Genomic DNA, 26,965 nt, shown 5'->3' on the forward strand with positions numbered 1-26,965 from the left:
CACAGTCGCCTTCAGCTTGCTCACTGGGGTTAAAAATACAATTATTATTTAATTAGTTATTTTTAAACACAGTTCACAATCGTATTTTATCAAACTACACAATAATGACTCTAAGACATTATAGATATTACAGTTTCATTTTTTGTTAATGCATGATCCTCTGTAAAGCTTCTTTGAAATGATGTGTGTTGTGAGAGGCGCTATACAAATAAAAATGACTTGACGACTTATGGCTGTCATCCTGTCACCATCAATGTTATATTAAACATTACATCTAATCTGGGTGAATCAAGCAGGTGTTATTGTGAAATCAGGCCTCATATTTTAAGATTCATCTTCTGATTTATATCAGAACTCAATTACATCAAGAGAAGATGCCAAGTCACAAGCCATCAAGTCAGACAACAGAACTGATGAATTTGTCAAACCACACACAAGTATTTGGGTTAAAGGTTATATTTTAAATAATCTTTTTTTCTTTTTATTTATTTTTTTAAGATTCACTGTTAAACACCCATCAGATAAATAGCCTTGGAGAGTGAAGGTGAGAGTATTTAGAGATGCCCAATAATACTCCAAAAACAAGTAATATGCATACAGTGGAGTCTAAATTAATATAATTCAAAATGATCAAACACCGGACACTAGATGTCACTGCATTTAACCCATGAATTGTTGTGCATCACACAAGGACAAGGACTGAGAATGGTGTTTAATGATTGAGCACAGAATTCATCTTCAATTCCATGACAAATAAAGTGCATAGATGTTTTGTATTGAAAACAAAATATGTGTATTCCATTCCTGGCAAATGTGATTAATGCATCTTGACTTACAGAGGACATTTTTCATTCCCATTTGATAAAGTCTGTCTCAAGGAAAGTTTTTCAGAGGACACTTGTGACATTGCTTGAAAAAAAAAAAAACATTCGTGCAGAGCTGGCTGAAATCCTGCATGGGCACAGGGGCACATTACATACACATTCTAACTCTAGAATCCAAGGAAGTGTCTATATAACAGCCCCTGAACAGACACCATTGAGGCAAAGAAATACATTTATTGAGTTTTTATTTTCATGGTGAGACTTACATGACTAGGGATGATATCTTTTATGTAAATTCTTACGAGTCTTACAATAAATGTGATCATCATTTAACAAAATGCTCTTTTATCTACATTTATCTGTCAAAAAATACTCCTTGGCAACACAAATACACTGTAACTTTGCACATTCGCAGTAATGACTTCCAACTGACATTCCTATTTCTCCTCATGTTTTTCGTTCATGGCTTTTTTTGACCCGCTGTCTGCTTCTGCTTCTGCTTCTGCTTCTGGTAGATCTGCTCACAGGCAATGGACAAGCCCACCACAAGAGACACAAACTCCTCAAAATTCACCTCTCCATCACCATTAGTATCCAGATCCTTCATAATCTTGTCTACTGCCGCAGGGTCCTTCTGAGACTATAGTGAGAGAAGAGGGATACAGATCTTTTTCTGTTAAATAGGAAAAGACTAATGGAAGCAGGTTTTCATGAGAGGCTAAAGAAAAACTACACAGATGGTGGAAAACAGTAAAGTGTGGAAAATTTTCTTGACAAAGTTAATACAGCAGCGGTGAGAAGAGAAGGAATGCCATGTGAATGGAAGATATGGGGTAGGACTGAGGGAGGAAAGGATTTTTTTGTCATGTGGAGGTGTGTAGAAATGTAGTAGTACCTTAAGAAAGCTAGACAGCTCCATCTCCATCAGCTGTTTGAGCTCTTTGCGGCTCAGGGTTGCATTGTTACCCTCTTTACCCGCATAACGGTGAAACACCATGATCAGTGTCTCCATTGCACTCTCCAGATCAGACGGCATTGTGACTGTCTACAGAGAATAGCATGTTAGTTTTATTTTGTGAGTGCCTCATCCCATTACCTCATGCACTAAAATATTGTTAATAAAACTGTGAATATTTGGCAAACAGTCCATTGTTCTCCTCCAATCTCCATCAGATTTGGAAAGAGAAGTGGATTTTTCCAATTGGGAACAAGCCAAAGAGTGAGTAATGCACATCCTTCAAGTCCAGTAAATGCAGACAAAAAGTACAGCATTTATTTTAAGCACAGTACATGGAGATACCATGTATTACAAATGGTTCCAATACAGCGGTTTAAAGTGCTTTATGTCCATTTGTTTCTACTTCTGATAAACCTTTGAGAAATGACCAGCCCTTGATTAAATTATATAAGTAAAGTTGACGCATCCTTGCCGTTACACATAAGTTACATGCCTAATCGTCATTTTACAAATATTTTCATATTTCATTGTTAGGTCTGGCTTCTAAACAAGTCGATTCCTCACAGTACAGAACGTAATGAGTTTTAAATAGTGGTCGCAGACAATAACTTTAAGTGAAAGAAAGTTGATGACACGTTTTTGAGAATGAAAAGTTTGTGTAATTAGGTGCACTTACCGTGATAAAGGCAGAGCGTCACCTGAAGAAGAAAGAATGTCCTGCGCACGAGATGGTCTGCAAGCAAGGCAGGAATTTATAGCGGGGCTCCGCCCGAATGAACTGAGTGTGAGCACGGACGAGTCTGTGGTTAGGCAATGAGTAATGTTAACTGTTTAGGGCTAACTTTACAGATAACAATGACTGGGATTTGCCGTCCAGATGTGAAGCAATGTGAGTAAATCAATGTAAATGAATACAAAAGTGTGTCTTAAGGGACGTTGCAATGAGAAAACAACACTCTAAACAAACAAGAGCTTTAAAATGACACGGACTCTTTACATAGGACCACAAACCAATGTAATGCTTAATGTTTAACACTTTACACGAAATGTCCTTTTGTTAAAGGGGTAGTTCACCCCAAAATGAAAATTCTCTCATCATTTACTCACCCTCATACCGTCTAAGATGTGTATGACTTTCTTTCATCTGCTGAACACAAACGAAGATTTTTAGAAGAACTTTTCAGCTCTGTTGGTCCATACAATGCAAGTGAATGGATGCCAAAATGTTGACGCTACAAAAAGCACATAAAGGCATCATAAAAGTAATCCATACAGCTCTAGTGTTTTAATCCCTTTCTTCAAAAGTGATATGATAGGTTTGGGAGAGAAACATATCAATATTTAAGTCTTTTTTGCTAGAAATTCTTCTCCTTGCCCAGTAGGGAGAATGTGAATCACTATGAAGAAGGTAAATCACCAAAAACACGAGAAGAAGAGTATGAAAGTGAAAGTTAAAGTGCAGATTAATTGAGCATGGAGGAGAATTTATACTAAAAAAAAAAAAAAAAGTATTTAAATATCAATCTGTTTCTCACCCACACATAGCCTATCATATCGCTTCTGTAGACATTGATTTAACCCCTGGATTACTTCTATGCTGATTTATGTGATTTGTGGAGCTTCTGAATTTTGGCACTAATTCACTTGCATTGTATGGATAGCTGTGAATTTCTTGTAAAAAAAAAAAAAATAAAAAAATAAAAATCTTCCTCTGAGTTCAGCAGATGAAAGAATGTCATACACATCTGAGATTGCATAAGGGTGAGTAAATGAGAGAATTTTCATTTTAGTGTGAACTGTTCCTTTAAATTCACCGAAAAAGGGTTTATGAAGGGGATTATTCAAAACTAGGTAATATCAAATGCATTATAAATCATTTATATGCAGATAACCTATACATATACTTTCATCTAATACTTGCCAAATAGTGAGCATTCTAACTTACATGTTATAAATGCTTAATCGATACACTTTTCATACTTATTTTGATTAAAAATGCCCTACTTTATGATTTATGTAACATTTTAGCAAAGCCTTCTCTGCTGGCCTAACATGCCAAATAAAAACATATTTTTCATCCTTTCATTCTCAATCACCTTTTTGCCTATGTATTTTTAATCGCTTTCCACTCTTAATTAATCTACAAACAAATAGAGAAAAATGAAAAGTTTGTCCAGTCAGAATTTATTCCTTGATTCTTACAAGCAAAGTGTGACAACTGTTTCACAAATCGCATGCCCGAAGCAGCATGTGAGTCTGAGCTCCACCCCCTCAGGCCTTCAGAATTTCCACAGAATCCCTCAACTGTGCAAATGAATGAGTAACTAAAGTGAGATTGTCAGATTCATCAGCCAATCAGATTGATTTATTTGTTCTTGGTGGGTATGATATTTAGGATATGTCCCGGTCGAGACCTTCTAGCTGGCCTTGAGTGACGCAATCACGCTTTAAGTGACGTAATTTGAAATCGAAGAGCGCAAGATCTTGCTGATGAGTCGGCTGTCATCACTTCTGGTATCGCCATTGAGAAAGAGATCCTTATGGATTTGAAAACCTAAGATCTTCTGAATGACCGTGTGATTGCTTAATTTATTAAACAGGAAAGGAGGACTGATTTTAACTTCAAGTAAATTGTTAAGTGCTTTTTGCATTGTTATAGCAACATCAGGAGTTTTCTAAGTGTAAATTAGGCTGCTTGAGAATTCAGTGTCGGATCAAGTTTTGAAAAGTAGTGCTTCGTTCCATTCAACTCGGAGAGTCTGATTTTACAACATCATACTAGGAAAAGTGGAATGGAATGCATCTTTAAGTCAGAATTACAACTTGTAGGCTCGTGCAGAAATTCTCAACTCCGATTTCGCCGAGATGCAGGTGCATGATGTCACACAAACATGTCGACACTAAGGGAGATATACATTCACTTTATTAAGTAATATCGATAAATGAGTTCGTTTCCACATTACATGATATTAAAGCTTGTTTAACAAACGCCTGCAGAAACAGGTGTATAAAACATTATAATCTCTTTTGATAATCGTACACCTGAAGCACAAATGCTAGTGCTGCAGCATTGTTTATCAGTTGGGTTGCTAGGAGACATCTCTAATGAGAGTCAAACCCCTGCTAAGCTAATGAGAATAATTTCGATTGCAACTGTAAATCACAAATACTATTAGATCGATTTTTCCAGGTATTATAGACCTTCTTGATTTTTTAATGTCTGTTCAGGAGACGTTAATGCTGCAGTTAAAATTAGGCTTGCTTGAGCATTAAGTGTCGTTTCAAGTGCTGGCTTCCATGCGTGGACGTGTTTTTAAAATGTCAATTGGTATTATTAGTTAGCTGAGACATAATGTATGATGCCCAAAAGCATAGGGTGTCTTATTCATTGTGAAACAGTGTTTTCTTAATGGCCTAGACTTTAAATGCACGGCCCGCGGCTGCCATTAAACCATACTGAAATTTTATACACAGGTTTCTAATGTTATCAACTCCTCAATAAATTGTTCACATCTGTCCAGTTTACAAAATTTTCATAGGTTACTAATGTTGAATAAGTTATTAAGCATTTATAACATGTGAGGTATAATGGCTCACTTTTAGGCAGGTATTGCATGAAAGTCACCCTTTTAATGCATGCTGCTATAAGCGTAAATTAATGATTTATAATGTGTTTGTAAATTATTTAATAGTCATTACTGAACCCTTAAACAAAGGGCACATAGCTGTAAAATGTTACCAAATTTCCCCTACTTTTTCCATCACTTCTGCATTCAATAGTTTTCACCACAGTGGAATTAAATAAAAAGAGTTATGTATTTTGTTCATGTGTTATATATCATTAATAACTCTAATGTTATGCTTTTACAGTCAGTTTAGTTCTATGTTAAATAAATGTTCAGAGAAGGTTTTACAGAGAGTAACATCTCTCATTCAACAAGTTTCATTCCTTTCCACCATTTCCTAACTAAATGACTCATAGCTTTCACATTGCTTCTTGTCTAACAACACAACATGTCTGTCACTTCATTATGGTGTAGTCTGGACACATTACAGAAGATGATAATTATCACTCCATTATTTCTAAGGAAAAAGGCTGCTGTTTTTGGCTGACTTTAAGCCTCTTTTAATCTGCCCAGTTGTCTTGTTTAGAAGGTGCCTTTAACCATTTACTGTGTGATAAAAGGCTGAAGCATTGCAAATCTAGCTATAGCCGTTTAGTAACAGCATTACTGTGTGGCAGTATGTTCAGCCTGGATTCCTGCATTTGTTGCACCACAGACCTAACAAATCAAATTAGTTTAAAATTGTTTTTCGTTATACATTGCATCACTTTGAAAATGAAATGGAATCTTTATCAGTAGGACATGAAGGAAAAAAAGGAAGGGAAGGAGGAAGCGAGAAAACAGCCATGGGTGGATGGTACATGGTGTTTTGACGGGGTGTGGCTGTGTTGTCATGGTGACCATGACAGTGAATTCCTTGCCAGTACTGCTCTGTTCAGCTCTCTGAAGATTTTCACAGCCATTATTTTCACAACATTCCTTGCAAGCAAGAGCACAACATTTCCTTAAATTGCCGCATGAGTAGTTTGGTTAACTATAGAAGTTAATCGATATATTTATTATCATTCATGAATTCTAAAAAGAGGCACAACCAATAAAACATTACGTTTTTAATTCCAATAACACTACTACAGCATTGATCCTTTTAAGAAAGTAGTACATTTGTGCAAATTAACTGCTCTAAAAATCGTAAAGGTGAACTGCCTAGAGTTTTGTCCAGCTCAACCAAAATTTTCATGGAGGAGTGCTTGTGTTTCTAAAGCCAGTTTAGCACAGCAGTTTAACAACTATCTGGTTTTAATTGCAATTGTCTATTTAAAACATGTGGGTGAGTAGCTACTACTGTGGTGAAGACCCATACTTAGAATTCTATGCTAAATTGATCCGGCTGTTTAAACTTTAAGGACTACTACTGTAGGTTAAGTACAGTTGAAAGTAGACACTGACGTTATGTGCAGGGTCAGTACCAGGACTGCTGCAGAAGTCTTAGGAAGTAGTGACCCCTTAGGCAGTGTTACAGATAAATTTAAATATAACACCCCTCCCCCCCCCCCCCCCTTTCTGTTTGCTTTCCTTTTCAATAAACTAATATAAGCTAAATCTGACAGTGCTAGCAAAGGAAACAGCAGCAGCAACAATTGCCTGAAATCAGACAAGATTTTCTTTTATCATATTTTAATAACAAACCCTTTAACAAAAATAATTCATGAGCAGAAACAAAATAAATCACTCATATATTGCTCGTAAGACCAAAGATTTTTCAGTTATCTTTACAATGTGTATGGAATGAAAAAAAAACTGTTGGCAAAAACACTGGATATTGTATCATGATCATACAACTTTCTGGTGGTTTAATGGGTGACTTGGAGACTATAACGGAAAGCCATAAGTGCTTCAGTATTTCCTTTTGCCCTTGCTTGTGGGTTTGGCAAGAGGTTGAATGGGAGCTGCTTGGTACAGGGCTGCTGACACTTTGTTGATGTAGTACAGTGCAAAGATAGAGAAGATCAGGCTATATAGGAGAGGACAGAGAAATAAGAATTAAACAGTTAGAGAAGGTATATTTGGCCAATTTGATGGTGAATCTACCAAACAGGTAGCAATAAAAACAGGTACAAAATCCCTGTTTTACAGAGCTATTCAATTGACCCTTCGCAAAGCTCTGCCCCCCTTGGTTACAGCTGCTCGCTCTGACAAGCTCTGCAGAACTACCCAAAGGAATGAATGGGAGATTGTCGTGAACGATGCGGTTTTTGGCAAAATATTCTGATAAATGGAATGGATAATATTTTTACGTGGGCTGGTATGAAGTGTGACATTGTAATACATATTTATCTAAAGTTTTTTGTAAAAGAAATTGTTAAATTACACAGTAATTTGATTAAAAACTGTGGAGATTGTGAATCAGAGTCAAGGCAAACGATTATTACAATCACTAGAAAAGAGATAAACTTCATTTAATAGCGATTACACATCTAATAACAGCTTTAATTTACCTTGGAGCAAATGTAGGTGCGATTGTAGATGTTATATGTTCATTTGGGAATGAGGGCTGACACAGTTTAAGAAAAACACTGCATGTATCCTCTCTGGGTAACTCGTGTTACTATTACAAATGACCCGGCAACAACATGTTTTATATTTTTTGATTATTTTGATAAAATCCTGCTCACTTAAAACTACTAAAACACAGGGGGGCCTGGGTAGCTCAGCAAGTAAAGACGCTGGCTACAACACCTGGAGTTGCAACTTCGAATCCAGGGTGTGCTGAGTGACTCCAGTCAGGCTTCCTAAGCAACAAATTGGCCCGGTTGCTAGGGTGGGTAGAGACACATTGGGTTAACCTCCTCGTGGTCGCTATAATGTGGTTCTCACTCTCGGTGGGGCGCGTGGTGAGATGTGCATGGATGCTGCGGAGAATGGCGTGAGCCTCCACACACACTACGTCTCCGTGGTAACGTGCTCAAAAAGCCACGTGCTAAGATGCGTGGACTGATGGTCTCAGACACGGAGGCAACTGAGATTCGTCCTCCGCCACCCAGATTGAGGCGAGCCACTATGCCACCACGAGGACTTAGAGTGTACTGGGAATTGGGCATTCCAAATTTGGGTGTAAAAAAGTAAAAAAAACTACTCAAACACACATTACTTCCATAGGCTGTCATTGGAAAATAGCAAACGCATGTCAGTGTAATGGCGGCAGGGCAACAGTTGCTAAGACAGGATTGGTCAGAAGTGCTTTTTAGGCGGGGCTTAGCGAAGGGTCAATTCTGTTTTTGGAGCGCCATCATCCTTTAGCTCCAATCCTAATCAAACACACCTGAACCTACTAATCAAGGGGTGCTTTTCGATACTCCATGATGCTTCCTCTGTTCCTCGGCCCTCCATCCTCGAGCCTGTGATCCGAAAACTGATCAAAGTCTGCCATCGTGAATGCTGTATCAATTCTCAAAATTCACAGGGAGGAGGTGTGGCCTAAAGACAGAGGAAGCTTCCTAATGAGGTTTGAGAAAGAATCACAGGAGAATCCTATGTGGAAGTCTTTTTTTGTCAAAGCACCTGATGCAGGCATAAATACTCCTGCCCTTTCATTTAAATCTGGCACAACCATTTTATTTCATGTTTTCACCTTTGCGAACACAATCATCATTGTCACATACTTCAAAAGTGCATCTTAAATTATTAGGACTTATTATGAATATATAAATTAATCAAGTTTCAACAACATGGCGGCAAGCGCTCTGACGTAATGCAGCTGTGCCGAGACGGCACTCTGAATTGACACTTGAGTGAGCAAAGACATTCCATTTTAAGAATACATCTTGCTTCGATTTCTCAGTCCTCACTTCCTTTCCTCACATACAAATAGTGAGGAGCTAGGAAAGGAAACAAGTCCTCCGTCTGAAATCGCATACTGTCATAGAATGTACTGCATTTGATGAAGAACGTGCTTCTGGAAAGTATGTTCTTTAGTATGCAGGTGAGAAGTATGAATACATTCCGGACATACTTCATCTAGGAACGTGGGCATTGTCTCATTACCAGACAATTATGTTGTAGTAACAACCCCCTGCAAAAAAAACAAAAATCCTACTCTGGTTTTGTTAAAAAAGGACAATTTTATCACAAGGAACATCTTTTGTGGTAAATATAGCACATACAGTTGAAATGACGTTTATTCCGCTGTTTTTTTTTTTTTATTCTAGCATTTTGCATATGACATCTTCGCAGCTCCAGTGGCATTTTGAGATATTACAGTGTCTAGTGGATCATCAATTAAGAATCTCACCAGAAATAGTAGGCCATTTGGGCATTTCTTGCCTACTCTTTTATTAATACTAAGATTTCAGACACCCTAATCCATTTACTGTTTTTGGGATACTATATTATAGTTTGCATAATGCGGAAATGAAAAGCACCCGAGGTCTTCAGAATCATTTGAAAACAGAAGTGTAAAAGCAGGGAAGGAACAGAACTGAATATTCCTGTTATGATGTTTTCATTCTTTTCTCTTTGATACTCACCATGTCGTCACGCACACGCGATGCACCAAACCAGAGGCAAACAGAGAGAGGCACAGGCACAAGAGAACTAAGAGAGAGCGAAAATATTTTTCAGCCGAATTAAATATTATTTTAAATCTGATTTCAGTTGTCTATTAAAATGTACAGAACTGGTCCATTATTAAACTCTGGCCACTGTTAAAACCTTGAACTCTCATGATTATATACTTTCTTATAAATGAGGAATATACAAACAACAATAGCAGTATGACAAAAGGTTTCTGTCATTTGTACAGTCTGTGTGCATACTGTGACACTTACTCTCTGGAAAGATTTTGGCTTGGAAGCCTTTGCCGAAGATGAGGTTTTCCAGGTTATTGAAAGCCTGTAATTGCAGGTTAAGAACTAAAACTTAAAGCAAATGTACAAACACAAACCATCTACACCAAAACAAACATAATGTTAAACAAATGTGGTCAAAAATTACGATGATAATTTGGGACTGTGCGCATGAGAAAGCAGCAGATGGATACAGTGAGAGAGCAAATGAAGAGCACAGAGCCCAGGAAGCCCCCCAGGATGGTCAACCACTCTGATGAGCCCAGCTGCCGACTGAACATCTGCATTCCTGCAAACACCAGCACTGACAGCAGACTGGACAACACCAAGGATGTACTTGTGTTCACAGCTATAAGAACAGAAAGACAGAGACAAAGGGTGGAGGAGGGGTATTGATAAAACTGTGTCATAGCACTAGGTTAGCAAAGATTTTTGCTTTTAAAAGAAACAAAAAAATAAATACAAATAAAAATAAAAAAAATAAAAAAAGAAAGAAAAACATATGTATATGTTTTTTACAATTATGACAGATTATTCTACGTCTTGACAGATAGTGTTACAATTGGTTCCGCTACGGACAAGTTTCATTATGGAATACTTCTTATTGGGTAACATTACATGTTTATCTACAATTTCACAGACTACAAATGTATTAAATTACAAGGACAATGGCAAACACTAAGCAATAAACGAAAAAGGAAATTTTATCATGAGAGAATTACGAAAATATCCAATAACTGGGACACGTCAGTGTACGCGCTTCGATATGTTCCGTCTGGAAACAAACACTGCAACTATAATTTTCCTCCACTTTCTCTTACAAAAAAAAAAAAAAAAAAAAAAAAAAACATATGTGCGGTTGTTATTATTATTCTTTCGATTTTTTGTGCGATTGCTGCGTAAAAATTCAAATAAAATACTGAACAGCGTTAAATAACACATTAAGTTGTGGGCTAAATGCTATTCACACTGTACAATGATTGTTTTTTTTGTTTTTTAACCACAAAGAGACGAAACAAATCTAAATATTTCAACTTTCAATAGATGTACGCCCGAAAATTAATTTGACTACCTGTAGTAGGTATCTATTTTGCATAGTGCTAGAACTTGTAACACGCTAAAAGTGCTACTATTTTGTCATTGTTTATTATGCTTGCATAATAAACGTTAGAACAGCACAAATGTCATCGTTTGAAATTTATCCTGGCTGCTTAATGCACAAGCAAAACTCACCCATAATCAACACCGGTAAGATAAAATTAACAGATCCCACGCTCTTCTATGTTCAGTCCCAGCCAGAACAGAACAGTGGTGACGTTCAGCTAAAGTGTAAAAACTGTGCCAACTCCCCCCGTGAATAAACACTCGAGCTCCATCTGTTGGACAGGAGAGTGCAGCACATTCCCCTGTTATGCATTTTAAAAGCGCAAGGGGTCAAGATGCTGATTTGAATCCAACACTTGTCAGCTATACTTTCAGTGCAGACTCATCCTTTTATACATTATATTATATTATATTATATTATATTATATTATATTATATTATATTATATTATATTATATTATATTATATTATATTATATTATATTATATTATATTATATTATATTAGCCTTTATTATGTTGACTATAGTATCAGTTACGATGTAGAAAACTGATAGTTACCCTTTATTGGAACCCTAGAACGGCTGTCCTCTCAGCATCCAATAGTCTACGCATGCTCTCTACTGCTCTCTCCCTGAGCACCTCAGAACAACATCCATCGCTTACATGTAGCCTATGGCTCAATATCCGTTAGAATAGACCACAGCAAGCACCGTTGAAAAAAGCTCGGGATCAGCATGGATAGCGTTAAATTGGACCTCTCAAATATACTAGATCCTCATAACATCAGTACTACGTAAAGGGCTGCCTTACTATCCATATCACTTGCAGGTACCTCGTTTACTTTTGAATTCGTGGTGCCCAGATCTTATAAACGGTTAGTTGTTTTATAGAAACCATAGACAAAGAGAAATGGGGACTGAATTATAACCGTGTATTTCATTTAACATTAATTTAACACCCGACACAGTTCCAGCGATGGCAGATGCGGAGTTGCAAACCTTCACATCCATTATGGACACTCTCGTGCGCATAAGCGTAAGTATATTTGCATCATCATCATCATCAGTGCCATTTATTTCCACATTACATGTGATTTGCCTGCGGGTTTTCATTTAACAATGTGGTTTATTGCGCACGAATTCGTCTCCTGTCTCTGGAAAATGTAGAATCGTATTCAAGCACAAACTCTAATAGCTTAAAGCTTAAGCTTAAATAGTGCAACCTAGATAAACAAACCGTTGTTTGCAAACGAACCATTTATTTAGAGCATATCATTTGTTTGATAATGTATGAATAACACCTGCATGGAGAGTCTGTTTGATCATTTTCCTAACCCTCCGCTTCCAGCTTCTGAAGCTCAAGCTCGTCTAGGCCATGGCTGTTTTTCCTCTTGTAATGTATATACATCAGTTCTTAATTCTGTAATACATCACTGAAATCGCGTTTAGACTCAGTAATTGAGTGCATTGTCGAATATATTGGCGAAATATTTAGCCAAAGATAAAAATTGTGTTTGATTTGCTTGACGCATTAGGCTACGTTGCAAATTATTTACTCAGACGATGCTGATGCAAAGCAACCGTTGGTTTAAACGTCACGAAAGACCTAGTTAAAGGAAAGATGAAAGGGGCTTTAGAATTTAAGGGAAGGAAAATAAGACCTTTTTATGCGCTGCTGTCGCGAGACAGGATGCGTGTTGCCATAGATACGGGATGCGAGAACGCTGAGGCCGCGCGCAGGAGTCAGGCAGGAGGGCCTCTGTGGGAAACGCCTGCGAGGGGGGAACATGCAATCACTGGACAAACTACATCATACAAGACAGGAATAGAAGACAGATAGACATATTTTAACTACTTGAATGGCTTTATATCAGCATAATATTGATATGCTGTCAATTGTGGGAGAAATAATTGCTGTAGGTACTGGGTAGACCCATTTATCAAATGATCAAGATTATAGTTTCATTAGGACTTATATGTTAAATGGAATAGCCCATCGTGTAAATATATCATTCTTTAGCCACTACTGTAGAATTATGTGGTTGTTATCTGACTGATGTAGGGTAGTTACAATTTCTCACTTGACAGTTGACTCTCAGAGAGAGTATGGAATGTAAACCAACACGATTTTTCAGTTTTCTGTAAATTATTATTTTTTTTATAACTGAAGCCAGCTTGTTTGTTGTGTTTGAGAAGTGATGCTCTTTTACATATTGTCATGTTAAATGTTTGCTTTGCAATGCACACGCCTCTTGGATAGACCAAGTTCAAGGATGGCTAAGACATTTGAAAACATTCCTCAATGCACTAGTAACTAAGATCTGTGATTACAAAGCAGGTTAATTTGCAATAAGAACAGGAAAGGTTCAAATATTGAACACAGAAGAACAACAACTGTTTGTCTGTGTTGGGTTGGTGTTTCTGACATTTATACATGGGACTGATCATTCTCCTACTATGCAAACTTTCTCACCCTCTAAAACATAATGAAAAACAAGTGTCACGTTCATACAGACTAACCTAAAATACATTTTCACTCCTGCTGACTCAGTCCATAGCACAATTCATGTATACATTAATTTAAATGTAATATAGACCAGTATTACTCAAAATACTTAGTCAAAAATGCATATGTGACATTTGCACCACAGTAGGTATGTGCTTTAGTGACAGCATGAATCTAGCCTGACCCTGATTTCTGGAACATGTGCTGTTACAACTAACCCAGTGTTTCAAAAAACTCCTATAATTTATATTGCAGTCATTATTTTAACTGTTGTGTTGTAAACTTGCATGTGTCCATCCATGGTGTGTATCAGCCGCTGTATATTGAGTCTAAAATATAGTTTTTCTTACCAGGACTATTAATATTCTAATTCTCATTCTAACCTCTGAAACACAGCAGGGAATATAAATATGGTCTAATTGCGCAAATATCTATATAATCTATTATGTATAGGTAAAAATCTTTGCCGCCTACACACTGCGTTAACCATGTATTTTTAACCAAACAACTCCTGGTGTGACCTTCCATGTGAGCTATCTCTCTCTCTCTCTCTCTCTCTCTCTCTCTCTCTCTCTCTCTCTCTCTCTCTCTCTCTCTCTCTCTGTGTTTTTATAGTCAAATATGAAGAGTATAGAGAGAGAGCTGCATTGCCCAGTGTGCGAGGAGATGGTGAAGCAGCCGATAGTGTTGCCATGTCTACACAGTGTGTGCGTGCTGTGTGCGGCAGAGGTTTTGGTTCAGAGGGGATACCCTCAACCTGAGCTCCCCCCAGAGCCCAACACTCCGACCTCCAGTCCCAACATGCGCTCTCCCCGACAGACACGTAGACCTCCGCCCAAAACAGATCGCCTGGACCGAGTGATCAGAACAGGTTTGTGTGTTTATTAGTACAGACTGTTAGTTACACTATAATGACATAATTCTCTAATGTCATCACTGCAATAATCATTCAAGAGTGACTTCATCTTAGAGACTGGAGGGGTTTCAAATGATAACATCATGATGTCACATGATAGCCTCACTGCTTGCTTCTGAAAAGACCAGCTTAGACCAGCATGAATTTCCATGCTGGTCAAGGTTGGTTTAGGCTGGTTTGGTGCTGGTGTAGGTGGTGAACCAGCATAATGTACACTCAAAAAAATATGTTTTTGTCTGAAGTTCATTCAGTCCACAACAGTGGTTCCACATGTTTGAAATAAGTTATATGAACCTAAATGTACCATGTCATCTTAACTTCTTTGTTTAGAGGGAACCTAACTGAATTGGGTAAACCCAACAAAATTAGACATGTCAAAGTAACTCAAATAAATCTCTCTTTTTTTCTTTATATACTAGCTAGTGACTGTGAATGTTAGCATGCTAAATAAATGCTGGTGTAAAGAACTACAGAGTACAGTTTGGTGACTATGCTTTGGTTAGCACAGCAACCGCTCAATGAAAAGAGCAATAAATCATGTACTATACCTGTTCTCATCCTAAGCTCAAGCTCCATTCTTCACCATAACTGTAACACCCTAAAACTCCAACATACAGAAATTCTTCTAAATCTCAACATAACAAAACATTAAACAATAACAAGTATCCCCCTTTATCTTCATCTTGCACAAAAACACCCAAAGTAACAAGGGAAATGAGGAGGCGAGACCCGGCTTGACAATATAAATAATAATTTAATAATAAACTTAAACAAAAAGACAAACACAAACACATGCCGGGCAGCTGTCCGTAACTCTCTCTCTCTCCGGAACTGCCACCTCCGGTCGCCTTTATCCCTCTCGAGGGCTTGATTAGCCTGATTAGGGGCTGTGTGCAGCATCACAACCCGGCCCCGCCCTCCTCCCTGCCACAGTAACACTTAATTTTAACATTTACTCTACCTATGGAGTCCCCTGCACAGCATGCTGGGAACATGAAATCCCCTGCCCAGTTAACCAAAAAACCAAAACCAAAAAAAAAAAACAGCAATGTCATCCACACACAATTACCAAGAAACACAAGAAACTTTTTTCATTGAAACAACTCAGTTAAATTAAGTTCACTTGGTTACATGCATTTTTGTAGTAATATGAACAAGGGAGGATTCTGTAAACCTTACAAAAGTGAAAGTAAATATTTTTTGAGTGTAGCTGGATGAATCTGCATTTTCTTGGCTAAGCAGTGCTGGTCTTTTCAGCTGGGCTATGATTGACTGTAGCATGGTTTCAGTTTTGTGCAGATGTAAATGTATGGTTGTGTATTTGTGTTTGTGTCAGAGTGCCTGTTACTGTAGTGAAGCAGATGTATTGCATCTGTGCTGCATTTCGCAGGTGCGTGTGTTTTTTTAATGTAGCAGCTGCTGTGATGGGCTAATTCTGAAAGTGTCAGCACACACAGTTCCTCTGAACTTTTTCTGCATTGATTAGCTTTTTCTTTCTTCTTCCTGGCTTAGATTTATGGGGGCTTAAAGAAGCTTTAGTGCTGGAATGAGCTTTTTCTATCTCTCTATCGTATCTCTCTCTCTCTCTCTGTGTATGTGAGTGCAGTGTGTGGGACACATCCAGGACGCAGACGTAAAGACACCCCTCCTGTGATCATGCTGTTCCCCTGTCCCACCTGCGGAAAGGATGTGGAGCTGGGAGAGAGAGGGCTTGCAGACTGTCTCAGAAACCTCACACTGGAGCGCATCGTTGAGAGGTCTCTCTCTCTCTTGCACACTGAAACGCACAGAAAACACTTCAACAGAGAATTGCTGAGCTAAACTTTTTTCTTAGAGCCACATTGAAATTGGATCCCTGTAATTGTATTGCAAGACACAGAAATGTTGTTCTGCTGGTTTCGAATACCAGATTAAATGTTCTGAACCTATTCATAGGCACAATGCTATAGGGACTGATAGCTCTTTGAATAGTCTCACAAGCTACGTTATTCAATCAAATCACCTTTCTAGGTCGAGAAAAGAATTGGAAAGACATATATTTTGTTTCATCCTGCCAGTAAAAAGCTCACATAGTTCCCATTCAAAACTCTAATAAGAATGTTCACATGTGAATCTGACTGTAAAAAAAATTAAAAACTACTTAAGGACTTTTCAGCAGAAATCTGCAGGGTTATTTTAGTTGTATAGTTTAATGTTAGACTTTTTAATTTAGTTTTAAATTCTATTTTGTTTTCAAATTCTTCAATTTAGTTTCATTTTTCATATTTATCTTTTTATTTTATTCTTTCATTGTTTTCTAGTTTGTTTAGTTTTAGTTTTTCAGTATATTTACTTTTATTGTAGCATTCATAGTAGCATTTTAGGTCTGCCAAATATATTTAACAGTTAAATTTATTTAAAAAAAAAATACTGTATATGTAAAAATATATATTAAATAAAATGTATTCAAACGTTTTATATTATTATTATTTTTATTTATTTATTTATTTCATTTATTTTATTTTTTTGCAGTCATTAAAATCTATTTTAGTTTAGTTTCGGTTTTTCCACTTATGTTTTTTTTTTCTGTTTTCATTTAGTTTTCTTTTTCATTTTATTTAACAGCTTGATTAGAGTAAGAGCAGATGAGATAAAGCTTGAAAACAGAGAAGCTGTGATAGGGTGGGGGTGGTGGAGCTGAATCTATGCAAAGTGCTGATGTTTTTTGTTTCATGCAGTCTTTGTATAACTTAGCTAAAGCTACAAGAGGATACATCACACACACACACACGCACACTGACAGGGCCGCTGCTCCCTCTGCATAGGCCACCAAAAGTTAATCGTCTGCCCTTCCTCGTACATTATACGTTATTCAAGGACCCGAATGCAGTCAAAGATAGAAAACTCTTCAGGTGCCGGCCCTGTAAACAAACACATACAGTATAGATATAACCAGAGTTATACATTTCTCAAACTGTCATGTAGTTTGAATGATGACAGATCTCTCTCTTTATTTATGTAGGTACAGGCAGACTGTGAGTCTTGGCAGCATGGCAGTTATGTGCCAGTTCTGCAAGCCTCCTCAGGCACTGGAGGCCACCAAAGGTTGTGCTGACTGCAGGTCCAACTTCTGTAATGAGTGCTTTAAACTGTACCACCCCTGGGGCACACCACGAGCCCAACATGAACATATCCTCCCTACACACAGCTTCAGACCCAAGGTAAAAGCACACGGGTCCATTTTGGGAGCGGATAGCCACTGATGAGCAATTGTAGTCTGGCCCAGAATTGTGGATTGGTTGATTATGCAGAAAGATAGAATCTGAAGACATTTTAGGCCTTATTGAAATGTTAGAGAAAAGGAAATAATACCATGCAATTAATATAATAATATTTTCCATTTCCACAGCATGAAAGGAAAGGTTTTCATAAACCATTACAGTTTCAAAAATTCCCCTTAACCCAAATTCGTCTGCTCTCTATCTTTCTTTATCTCTCTTTCTACCTCTCTCTCACACACATGTACAGGTATTAGTGTGTGTGGAACATGAGCATGAGAAGTTGCAGTTTTACTGTAGATCATGCCAGCAACTGCTGTGCCCACTTTGTAAGCTGCGCCGTGCCCATAGTGGCCACAAGATCATGCCCATTGCATTGGCCTACCAAACTCTAAAGGTATCTGCTCTAAATCTTTACAAAACCATTCATCTCTTATCCTTAAGTAGCACCAGTTTTTAGACCATTGGCATCATAGTTCATAGCTCATCATTTAGTCTTTTTAGTTTAGAATTGTTATGTGGCATAATCTTTAGTTTAGCACCACACAGCTCTAAATGATCATGGTAAAAGTGGAAAAAAATTATTTTCGATGGTTTGGCAATGTAAAAAATCTCTATGATGTTGTCGATGTTTAATTTAACTTATCATTCTCATTGTTGTGTACTCACAGGAGAAAATCACCAAAGAGATGAACTACATTTTGGCCAATCAGGATGCTGTACAGGCACAGATCACCCAAGTAGAGAGTGGCATTGCTCAGACTGAGGTAGACTGCATCGGTTTTCAATTTTACAGTCAGTGTTTGTAAAACATTTGTCCATCTGGGTATAAGACCCAAACGACTACACTACATGCTTCTGTTTGATGAATATCTTTCCTTTTGCTACTCCCTTATGTTATTTTATTTATACTCATGATTTCCTTTTTAGTTAATGTTATCAATTTTAAATTAAACTTTTATTTCTTTTTCGTTTTTTTATTTTCTTATTCATTGTCATGTTATTAAATGATTTTAAACTTGATTTGTATATGTCTTTATTTCTCTTTTTCTTTACTATATCTATGTAAATCACTTTGATTTACCACTGAGCTATATACAGTACAGTAAATGTGCTATATAAAAACACTTGCCTTCCCCTTTTCTATTTTGTCTTCTTCAATATCTTTCTTCTTTATTTCTCTCTTCAGGTGAACAGTGCAGTGGCTAAGGAGCAGTTGAATCAGTGTGTGAGTGAATTGCGTGGGGTGCTGGCAGAGCGTCAGGGGGCATTGGCCATGTCGCTGGAGGGGGCTCGTGCACAGCGGGCAGGGGTTCTGAATGCTCAGCTCTCAGAAAAACAGAGTCTTATGGAAAATGCAGGGCTAATCACATACACTCAGGAGCTGCTTAAAGAAACTGACCAACCCTGCTTTGTACAGGCTGCCAGAGTCACACACAACAGGTTAGGGTGCATTTTGTCGGTGTGTGCTGCTGCCATTGTGCGTAAGTCTATTTAATTTTGAAGTAAGAATACCACAATAGTGTATTGTGTGTTTCCATAGAACCAATTGTGATTAGTCAAACAAAATAAATGCTGGAATATTAAGTTACACAAATGATCACTTGTGTTTTACTTTCTTTCCCTCAGACTGGTGAAAGCAATAGAACATATTCAGCATTTCTCTCTGTCTGCTGATCCTTCGTTCCGACACTTTCAGCTGGACGCCTCCAGAGAGCTGAAAGCTTTTAGCAGCATGAACTTTATACAAGGTTTTTATAACAACTTAATTTCCAAAAACATATGTGGACTATTCATAAATAGCTTGGATTGTTGCTCTAGACCAATTATAGCATACTGGTAATTGAAAAATGAAATGCTGATGCATTTAAACTATTTTCATATATTAACTTTTTTTTTAATTAATAGGATAGTTCCCCCAAAAATGAAAATTTTCTCATAGTTTACTCATCCTCATGCCATCCCAGATGTGTATGACTTTCTTCTACTGAACACAAATGAAGACTTTTAGAAGAATATCTTAGCTCTGTTGGTCCTCGCGATTCAAGTGAATGGTGACCAGACCTCAGAAGATCCAAAAATGGAGGAATAAAAATAATCCATATGACTCCAGTGGTTAAATCCATATCTTCTGAAGCAATATGATAGGTGTGGGTGAGAAACAAATAATTATTTAAGTCCTTATTTACTATCAATCTGCACCTTTGACCAGCCCCAACCAGTTGGTGGTTGAATGTGAAAGTGAAAGTCACTTCCACACCAGAAGGTGGAAGTGAAAGTGAAAGTGTAGATTTACATTTTAAAAAAGGACTTAAATATTGATCCGTTTCTCAACCACTTGTATCATATCACTTCTTAAGATATGGATTTAACCAATGGAGTCTTATGGATTGCTTTTATACAGCCTTTTGGACCTTCAAAGTTCTGGTCACCATTCACTTGCATTATGTGGACCAACAGAGCAGAAATATTCTTTATAAAATCTTTATTTGTGTTCTGCAGAAGAAAGAAAATCAAACACATCTGGGATGGCATGAGGGTAAGTAAATGATGAGAGAATTTTAATTTTTGGGAGAACTATCCCTTTAAAGGTTAATGGTTTACCTTAATGAGTGCATATTTTTTTGCTAACAAGCAAAAACGCATTTTATCATCCATTTATGTTAAATACTTCAATTGAATTTCATGTTATTGAAACAAATTGCCAAATATGAACAATTATGGCTGTTAGAACACCTTAAAATAACTAAAGTTAGACTATACAACTTCCTAATGTCTACTGGCGTGGTAGATTTTTTTTTATCTGAATCCAGTTCTAACCCAGCCCCTCACTTTTCTTTCTACAGCCCCATTGGCTCCTGTGATTGACACTCAAAAGACACTGGCCTATGACCAGCTTTATTTGTGCTGGCGCCTTCCACAGGACTCTGCACCGGCCTGGCACTACTCAGTAGAGTATCAGAGAAAAGTGGGTGGATCTGGGGCATTATGGGGCAGAGTCCGGTCTGAAGGAGGCCCAGGAACTAATGGCACACACTGTCCATGGCAGCGTCTGGATGATGTGGGCGGGACAAGTGCAGTGATTGACAAGCTAGAAATGGACAGTGTGTATGTGTTGAGAGTTAGAGGCTGTAATAAGGCAGGCTTTGGAGAGTACAGTGAGGAGGTATATCTACACACACCACCTGCACCAGGTAAGACACATCTGCACACAAACATGCAAAAAGACACAAATTCAAAGTCTTTTGTTCTCATACTCAAGTTAATGCCTCAAAATGTGATTTATACAAACATTTATTCCCCTCAAGTTTCAGAATGTTTCAATTTCAGTTTGCACCCTATCCACTCATTCTACTTTTTGCAATTCATGTCTTCTAATTGTCTAATTCTTACATCCATCTATCCATCCATCCATCCTCAGAATGTTTGTCTTATACAGTTATGTGTTTCTTATCACTTGGATATTTCTCAGTACATAGCCACAACACTTTGACACATGTTTCACAACATTTTTTTGTTCTTTTCTCTAAACAATTTCTCCTTGTGTTCCTCCTCGTTCTCCACCTTTCTTTGCCCCTTCTGCGATTTCTATGACTTGTATTCCTATTTAACTGGAATATATCAGCTGCTTGATCTCCTCTGAATCCTAGAATCCTGGAATATGTACAATGTTCCTGCTGTCCTCTTTGTTTTTCCTCTTTCTTCCAAATTTCCCATCTCATTTATTTCCGTTTACTCTCTTCTATGCATATTCCCTAACTCTCTCCCCATCCGTCCTCCTTTATTATATGTTGTCTTTCCCTATATCTAATTCCCTCAACCTCTTTTCATTTTGTGTTCTGCCTCCCTGTGGCCTGGCCTTGCCAACCCTTCAACATCCTTCCTTGTTCACCCTTATTCTCCTCCACTTCTGTCTTCCCTCATTCCTCAATCTCAGTGTTGTCATTCTGCCTGGATTCTCGCTGGGGCCTGCATGCTGAGCGGGTGGCGCTGGGCAAAGGACAGACATACGCCCGGAGTGTTCCTGGACTGACTCTTTTACAGGCTGCTGATCGGGCCCTTACCTCATGCCACCTCACCTCTGACCTCCTTGTGGCTGATGTTTCCATCACACAGGGGCGTCATTACTGGGCATGCTCAGTTGAGCCTGGATCCTACCTGGTCAAGGTGAACATGCAGCTGATTAGCCATTATGTATTGTATTTTACATTAAACATAGTAAAAGTATAGTTAATGGTTTATTTCCAGACAGAGTTGTGTTTTGTATTTGTGTAGGTAGGAGTGGGTTTAGAAGCAAAACTGCAGGAATGGTTCCATCTTCCGCAAGACATGGCAAGTCCACGGTGAGGAAGAATAGTGAACGTTCAAGAGCTGGTTAACTTAAAGACTCCATGAAATTAAAATAGGAGTTTTGTGACTTCTAGTCCTATCTATTAGTGTTGAAGCCATGTATGTGCTGGCAAAATACACTTTTCCCAATTATTTGCTATAGTTGGGTACACACTTTTAAAATGTATGCTCTTTCTCTTCTGGGAAAACAAAACCTGATGACTCAGGTTACACTACACTGATATTTGTCCAATCAGATGATCCCTCCCACTAATTCCACCTGCAACCGACTAGCAAGTACCGCTAAGTTCTATACTATACTTACTTTTTTTTTTTCTCCCCAATTTGGAATGCCCAAATCCCAATGTACACTAAGTCCTTGTGGTGGTGTAGTGACTCTCAGTTGCCTCCGCATCTGAGACCGTCAATCCACGCATCTTATCACGTGGCTTGTTGAGTCATAACGTGTGTGGAGGCTTCACACTATTCTTCGCAGCATCCATGCACAACTCACCACACGCCCCACTGAGAGTGAGAACCACATTATAGCGACCACGAGGAGGTTACCCCAATGTGACTCTACCCTAGTAACCGGGCCAATTTGGTTGCTTAGGAGACCTGGCTGGAGTCACTCAGCACGCACTGGATTCGAACTTGTGACTCCAGGGGTGGTAGTCAGCGTCTTTACTTGCTGAGCTTCCCAGGCCCCCCTACTATTCTTACTTTTAATGATGTATACTTCAGAAATGATAAGAGAAGTATGGAAGTATCCCAGAAAGCAAACAAGCATTGAAACAATGTTAAGTCAATGTTGATGTGTCAACATTGAATTAACGTTACAATATGATGTTAGTTCAGCATCACTTTTGCACCCTCAGTTTATGTTGAAACAACATTGAAATAAAAACTAAAATTATTTTTTTTAGTTAATTAATGTTAGAATCTAAAGTTGATTCTATAGGTATAACACTTTTGTTAATTTAACAAAAAAAAACAAAAAAAAAAAAACAATGTTAACATAATTGAATCAGTGTTAGAATTTGATGTTGTTTCTACATCACATTTGTTGCAACAACATTGAAAAATCAACATTGTATCAGCATCACCTTGCTTTTTGGGATGCTATTCGACAAAGCATTGGTTCATGTCTGTGTCGTAACCAGTGTCAGAAAAGTAATTTTACATAAAGGCACAATATTTACACCCAGATTTGAATTTCAGGGGCATTTTTTGGGGGGCATTTTTGCCCCGAGCCCCCCTTAATTTCTGACCCTGGTCACAACTAAAGTCTATTGGTTATTTGAAAAAAGGGATGAACCCTTAGGTATGTACTGTACCACCCAAAATTCCAATTTCTACAGGAACTATGTCAAAGATATTTTCTTCTCAAGTCATTTCACAGGGTCTTTAAGATGACTTTATAGACACAATATTATGTGCAATTCACATAAGCAAGAATTGTATAATCTGTTTCTGTTTCTTTTGCCACTATTCCTCTCTGTAGGTATGATCCGGACAGTGGTCATGACAGTGGAGCAGAGGATGCTCAGGACTGTCCTCCTCCATTCTGTTTCCTCACAATGGGCATGGGCAAGATCTTACTGCCCAAGTGTGGGGCATCTAACTCTTCTACTGGCCCCCTCACTGCTCCCCTGCCACCTCGCCTCGGACTGTGTCTGGACTTTGAGAAGGGGCGGCTCACTTTCTATGATGCACACTCTCTGAGAGTGCTGTGGGAGGGAACTGTTGATTGCTCCGCCCCCGTTTGCCCAGCCTTCTGTTTCATTGGCGGAGGGGCTCTGCAGCTGCAGGAGCTAATTGCCAATCGCACTGTAGAGCAAAATCCCCCGAGAAGAGTGACCATCCAAACACGTCCCACCGATCTCACTCACTGAAACAAACTATGAAAGCAGTCTAATCAGCACCTTTAAGCAAATGTTCTTTTATCGTTTTCTATTGACGTTGTTTGTTTACCTGCTTATTTCATAGCTACTGATGCATAGATACTTTATATTAAGATTCACTTAATATCAAAGGAAAACATATCTTTTGTATTTATGATGCTAACAACATGTAGGTCAGTATTAAATAATGAGGAATCATTTGTTTTTATTTTCACAGTAGACAAAACAGTGAAAATGTAAATCAGGTTTACTTTATAATCATGATGCAGGATGATTCAGGTTTAGTCTTAAACAATTAATTTTCAAAGTTTTTTATTAAAGCAAATTGGGTTGTCGATTTAACGTGTTAATACAGTGAGATTAATTAAAATAAAAAATAATAAATAAACATGTTAAAAAAAAATTAATCATGTCCCCGAACTGTAATAAGGAATATTCCTACCATCGGAGCAACTCAAGCTTGAAGTACCATCTGTTTTCTCCAGGGGGAAGTAAGTGAAACTCCAGCTGTATGCAACACACATCTTATACATAGAACAAACCATACTTACCCACAGCAGACAGCACAAGATGAGGACTCATACTTGCGTTCAAACACAGCTTGATGGAGTGCAAATCCGAATGCAGGGATCTCAAGATGTGTTTGTCTAAGATTCAAACTACGTTTTACTTGACACAGCGATCTTAAAATGCTGCATTTATGATGCGACACATCCAAAGTGAGATGCTCCAAAAGCCTCCGTCTGACGCCTGTGTACATTGATGCGTCTTAGAAAGCCCTTATAATAAATCTAAGACAGATTGAAGAATTCAGTTGCAAAATGGATTGCTGTGAACTTTAAGCCAATGATTACCTTATGAGAAAAAAATATTGAAATAAACAATATATTGCCTTCTAAAAACACTTTTTGTTTTGTATTATTTTTAATGCTTTACTTGACTGCCACAATAATTTATTGCATTATAATTATCTGAAATTTATTTTTTAATATACATTATTTATAATTATTTAAATATAACTTTGTATAATTATTTAATCATTATAATGTATGTTGAGTTATTGTTATTTGAGGGGCTTTCTCAGCCAATATTTATATATGCGATTGATTGCGTTTAATTAGATTTATTAATCGGCATACCATGCAGTTAATTCGATTAAAAAATGTAATCGATTCACAGCCCTAAAAACAAATGATTCCTCAATATTTACAAACTTGTTTTCCATCATTGTTAGCATGTGAACCACCCAATATGGGTGCAGTAAAATGAGTAAACAGACCTTGATTTCATTCATCAACAATGTATGTGGTTTTTAAAGGAATGCCTTGAAATTTGATCACTTTGCAAATTATCTCCATTTGAGAAGGCTTGATGACATCTAGATGTTTACTGCAGCGGTCGACTGTCCTGTTGATCAGAGTTTCATCTGTTTCTGAGTAGATCCCAATTTCTTTGAATTGAGTGTTACTTTGAGACTAAACCAAGATGTGAAACCTTTGGACATATGTGTTGATGTCAGTCCATGTCCTGTGCATAGATACCTTGTCTGTTTGGTTTGTTCAGGTCAAAACAGTGCTGAATGAAGCATCCAGAAAGTGATTAGATTGTACAATAAAAGAACGACTATGACTGTGTAATGAAAGAAACTGAGCTGCTGGTTAGTCTTGCTTGTGTGAGATCCCTAAAGGTGCCTGCTTACATACCCCTCTCACCCATTTGAATGTCAATCTCCAAAACACTACAGTTTTTGACACACATCATGCTTTTTTTCATAATCAGGTCTGTTAAAGTCATGTTTTGTTTCAAAGACCGTTTATGGCAACAGCTTGGCAATGATTTAGCAGGCAAAGTTGAATTTTCGAAATGGATGCTGCTAATGACCATGTAACTCAGTCATGTGCGTGTGTCTCAGTGTAAGGACATTTTTTTAAAGGTATGCTGGACGTAATTAATTTAAGTTATGTTATGTGTGTGTGTGTGTGATATTGTTATTGCAATAAAGACCAGTTGCGGAAAGCTCTGGTTTTGGCCACGATTTCCGTTATTTGATTCCTTTGTTTCAGATTCATGTCTTGTGTGAATTTATATTGATGTTGAGGATATTATTTAGCACTATATATTTGGCTGTTTGTAAATTGACAAAATGTTTGTACTCGCTAACAGCAAAAGTTAAATAAAGCAGACACATTTCTCACTTGTATTATTTTTATGATTATTGATTTTGTTTTCCTGAACAAGGAAGCACAACCAGTAAAAGACTTTCTGATTCCCTTTTTGACTTTCACAGTCTTTTTTTTCTTCTTTTTTGTCTTTTTGCCCAATTCCCAATGTACTCTTAAGTCCTCGTGGTGGCATAGTGACTCGCCTCAATCCAGGTGACGGAGGACGAATCTCAGTTGCCTCCGCGTCTGAGACCGTCAATCTGTGCATCTTATCACGTGGCTTGTTGAGCACGTTACCGCTGAGACATAGCACATGTGGAGGCTTCACGCTATTCTCCGCGGCATCCACGCACAACTCACCATGCGCCCCACGGAGAGCGAGAACAATACATTATTGCGACCAGGAAGAGGTTACCCCATGTGACTCTACCCTCCCTAGCAATCGGGCCAGTTTGGTTGCTTAGGAGACCTGGCTGGAGTCACTCAGCACACCCTGGATTCGAACTTGGGACTCCAGGGGTGGTAGTAAGCGTCTTTACTCGCTGATCTACCTAGGCCACCGCTGACTTTCACAATCTTATTATTTTATTTATTTCGT

The 26,965-nt window shown here is 37.9% G+C and overlaps 3 protein-coding genes across 6 annotated transcripts; 1 reads left to right on the top strand and 2 right to left on the bottom strand.

The window, feature by feature from the left end:
* Nucleotides 1-1,038: 1,038 nt before the first annotated feature.
* Nucleotides 1,039-2,600, bottom strand: LOC127452917 (protein S100-A1-like). 2 transcript variants are annotated; one of them, XM_051718796.1, is made up of 3 exons: nucleotides 2,459-2,600; nucleotides 1,720-1,869; nucleotides 1,039-1,464 (listed from the first exon to the last, which is right to left on the bottom strand). In XM_051718796.1, the coding sequence occupies exons 2-3, from the start codon at nucleotides 1,858-1,860 to the stop codon at nucleotides 1,285-1,287; spliced, it is 321 nt and encodes a 106-aa protein (XP_051574756.1). In that variant the 5' UTR covers nucleotides 1,861-1,869; nucleotides 2,459-2,600; the 3' UTR covers nucleotides 1,039-1,284. The 2 variants fall into 2 exon arrangements, with proteins under 2 accessions (XP_051574756.1, XP_051574757.1); XM_051718797.1 differs by having other exon boundaries at nucleotides 1,720-1,865; nucleotides 2,459-2,592.
* Nucleotides 2,601-6,442: 3,842 nt separating this feature from the next.
* Nucleotides 6,443-11,558, bottom strand: LOC127452915 (keratinocyte-associated protein 2-like). The gene is made up of 5 exons (XM_051718794.1): nucleotides 11,423-11,558; nucleotides 10,384-10,538; nucleotides 10,172-10,235; nucleotides 9,872-9,938; nucleotides 6,443-7,359 (listed from the first exon to the last, which is right to left on the bottom strand). Exons 1-5 carry the CDS (start codon nucleotides 11,424-11,426, stop codon nucleotides 7,242-7,244), a joined length of 408 nt encoding a protein of 135 aa, XP_051574754.1. The 5' UTR covers nucleotides 11,427-11,558; the 3' UTR covers nucleotides 6,443-7,241.
* Nucleotides 11,559-11,941: 383 nt separating this feature from the next.
* Nucleotides 11,942-26,383, top strand: LOC127452898 (tripartite motif-containing protein 46-like). Of its 3 annotated transcripts, none has more exons than XM_051718760.1 (13): nucleotides 11,942-12,168; nucleotides 12,262-12,329; nucleotides 14,415-14,670; nucleotides 16,322-16,472; nucleotides 17,717-17,915; nucleotides 18,223-18,369; nucleotides 18,644-18,739; nucleotides 19,162-19,415; nucleotides 19,602-19,723; nucleotides 20,819-21,166; nucleotides 21,910-22,139; nucleotides 22,248-22,315; nucleotides 23,806-26,383. In XM_051718760.1, the coding sequence occupies exons 2-13, from the start codon at nucleotides 12,270-12,272 to the stop codon at nucleotides 24,194-24,196; spliced, it is 2,322 nt and encodes a 773-aa protein (XP_051574720.1). In that variant the 5' UTR covers nucleotides 11,942-12,168; nucleotides 12,262-12,269; the 3' UTR covers nucleotides 24,197-26,383. The 3 variants fall into 3 exon arrangements, with proteins under 3 accessions (XP_051574720.1, XP_051574719.1, XP_051574718.1); XM_051718759.1 differs by having other exon boundaries at nucleotides 11,942-12,122; XM_051718758.1 differs by having other exon boundaries at nucleotides 11,942-12,329.
* The last annotated feature ends 582 nt before the right edge of the window (nucleotides 26,384-26,965 follow it).

This window comes from Myxocyprinus asiaticus, chromosome 15 (assembly GCF_019703515.2).
Source record: "Myxocyprinus asiaticus isolate MX2 ecotype Aquarium Trade chromosome 15, UBuf_Myxa_2, whole genome shotgun sequence".
NCBI lineage: Eukaryota > Metazoa > Chordata > Actinopteri > Cypriniformes > Catostomidae > Myxocyprinus > Myxocyprinus asiaticus.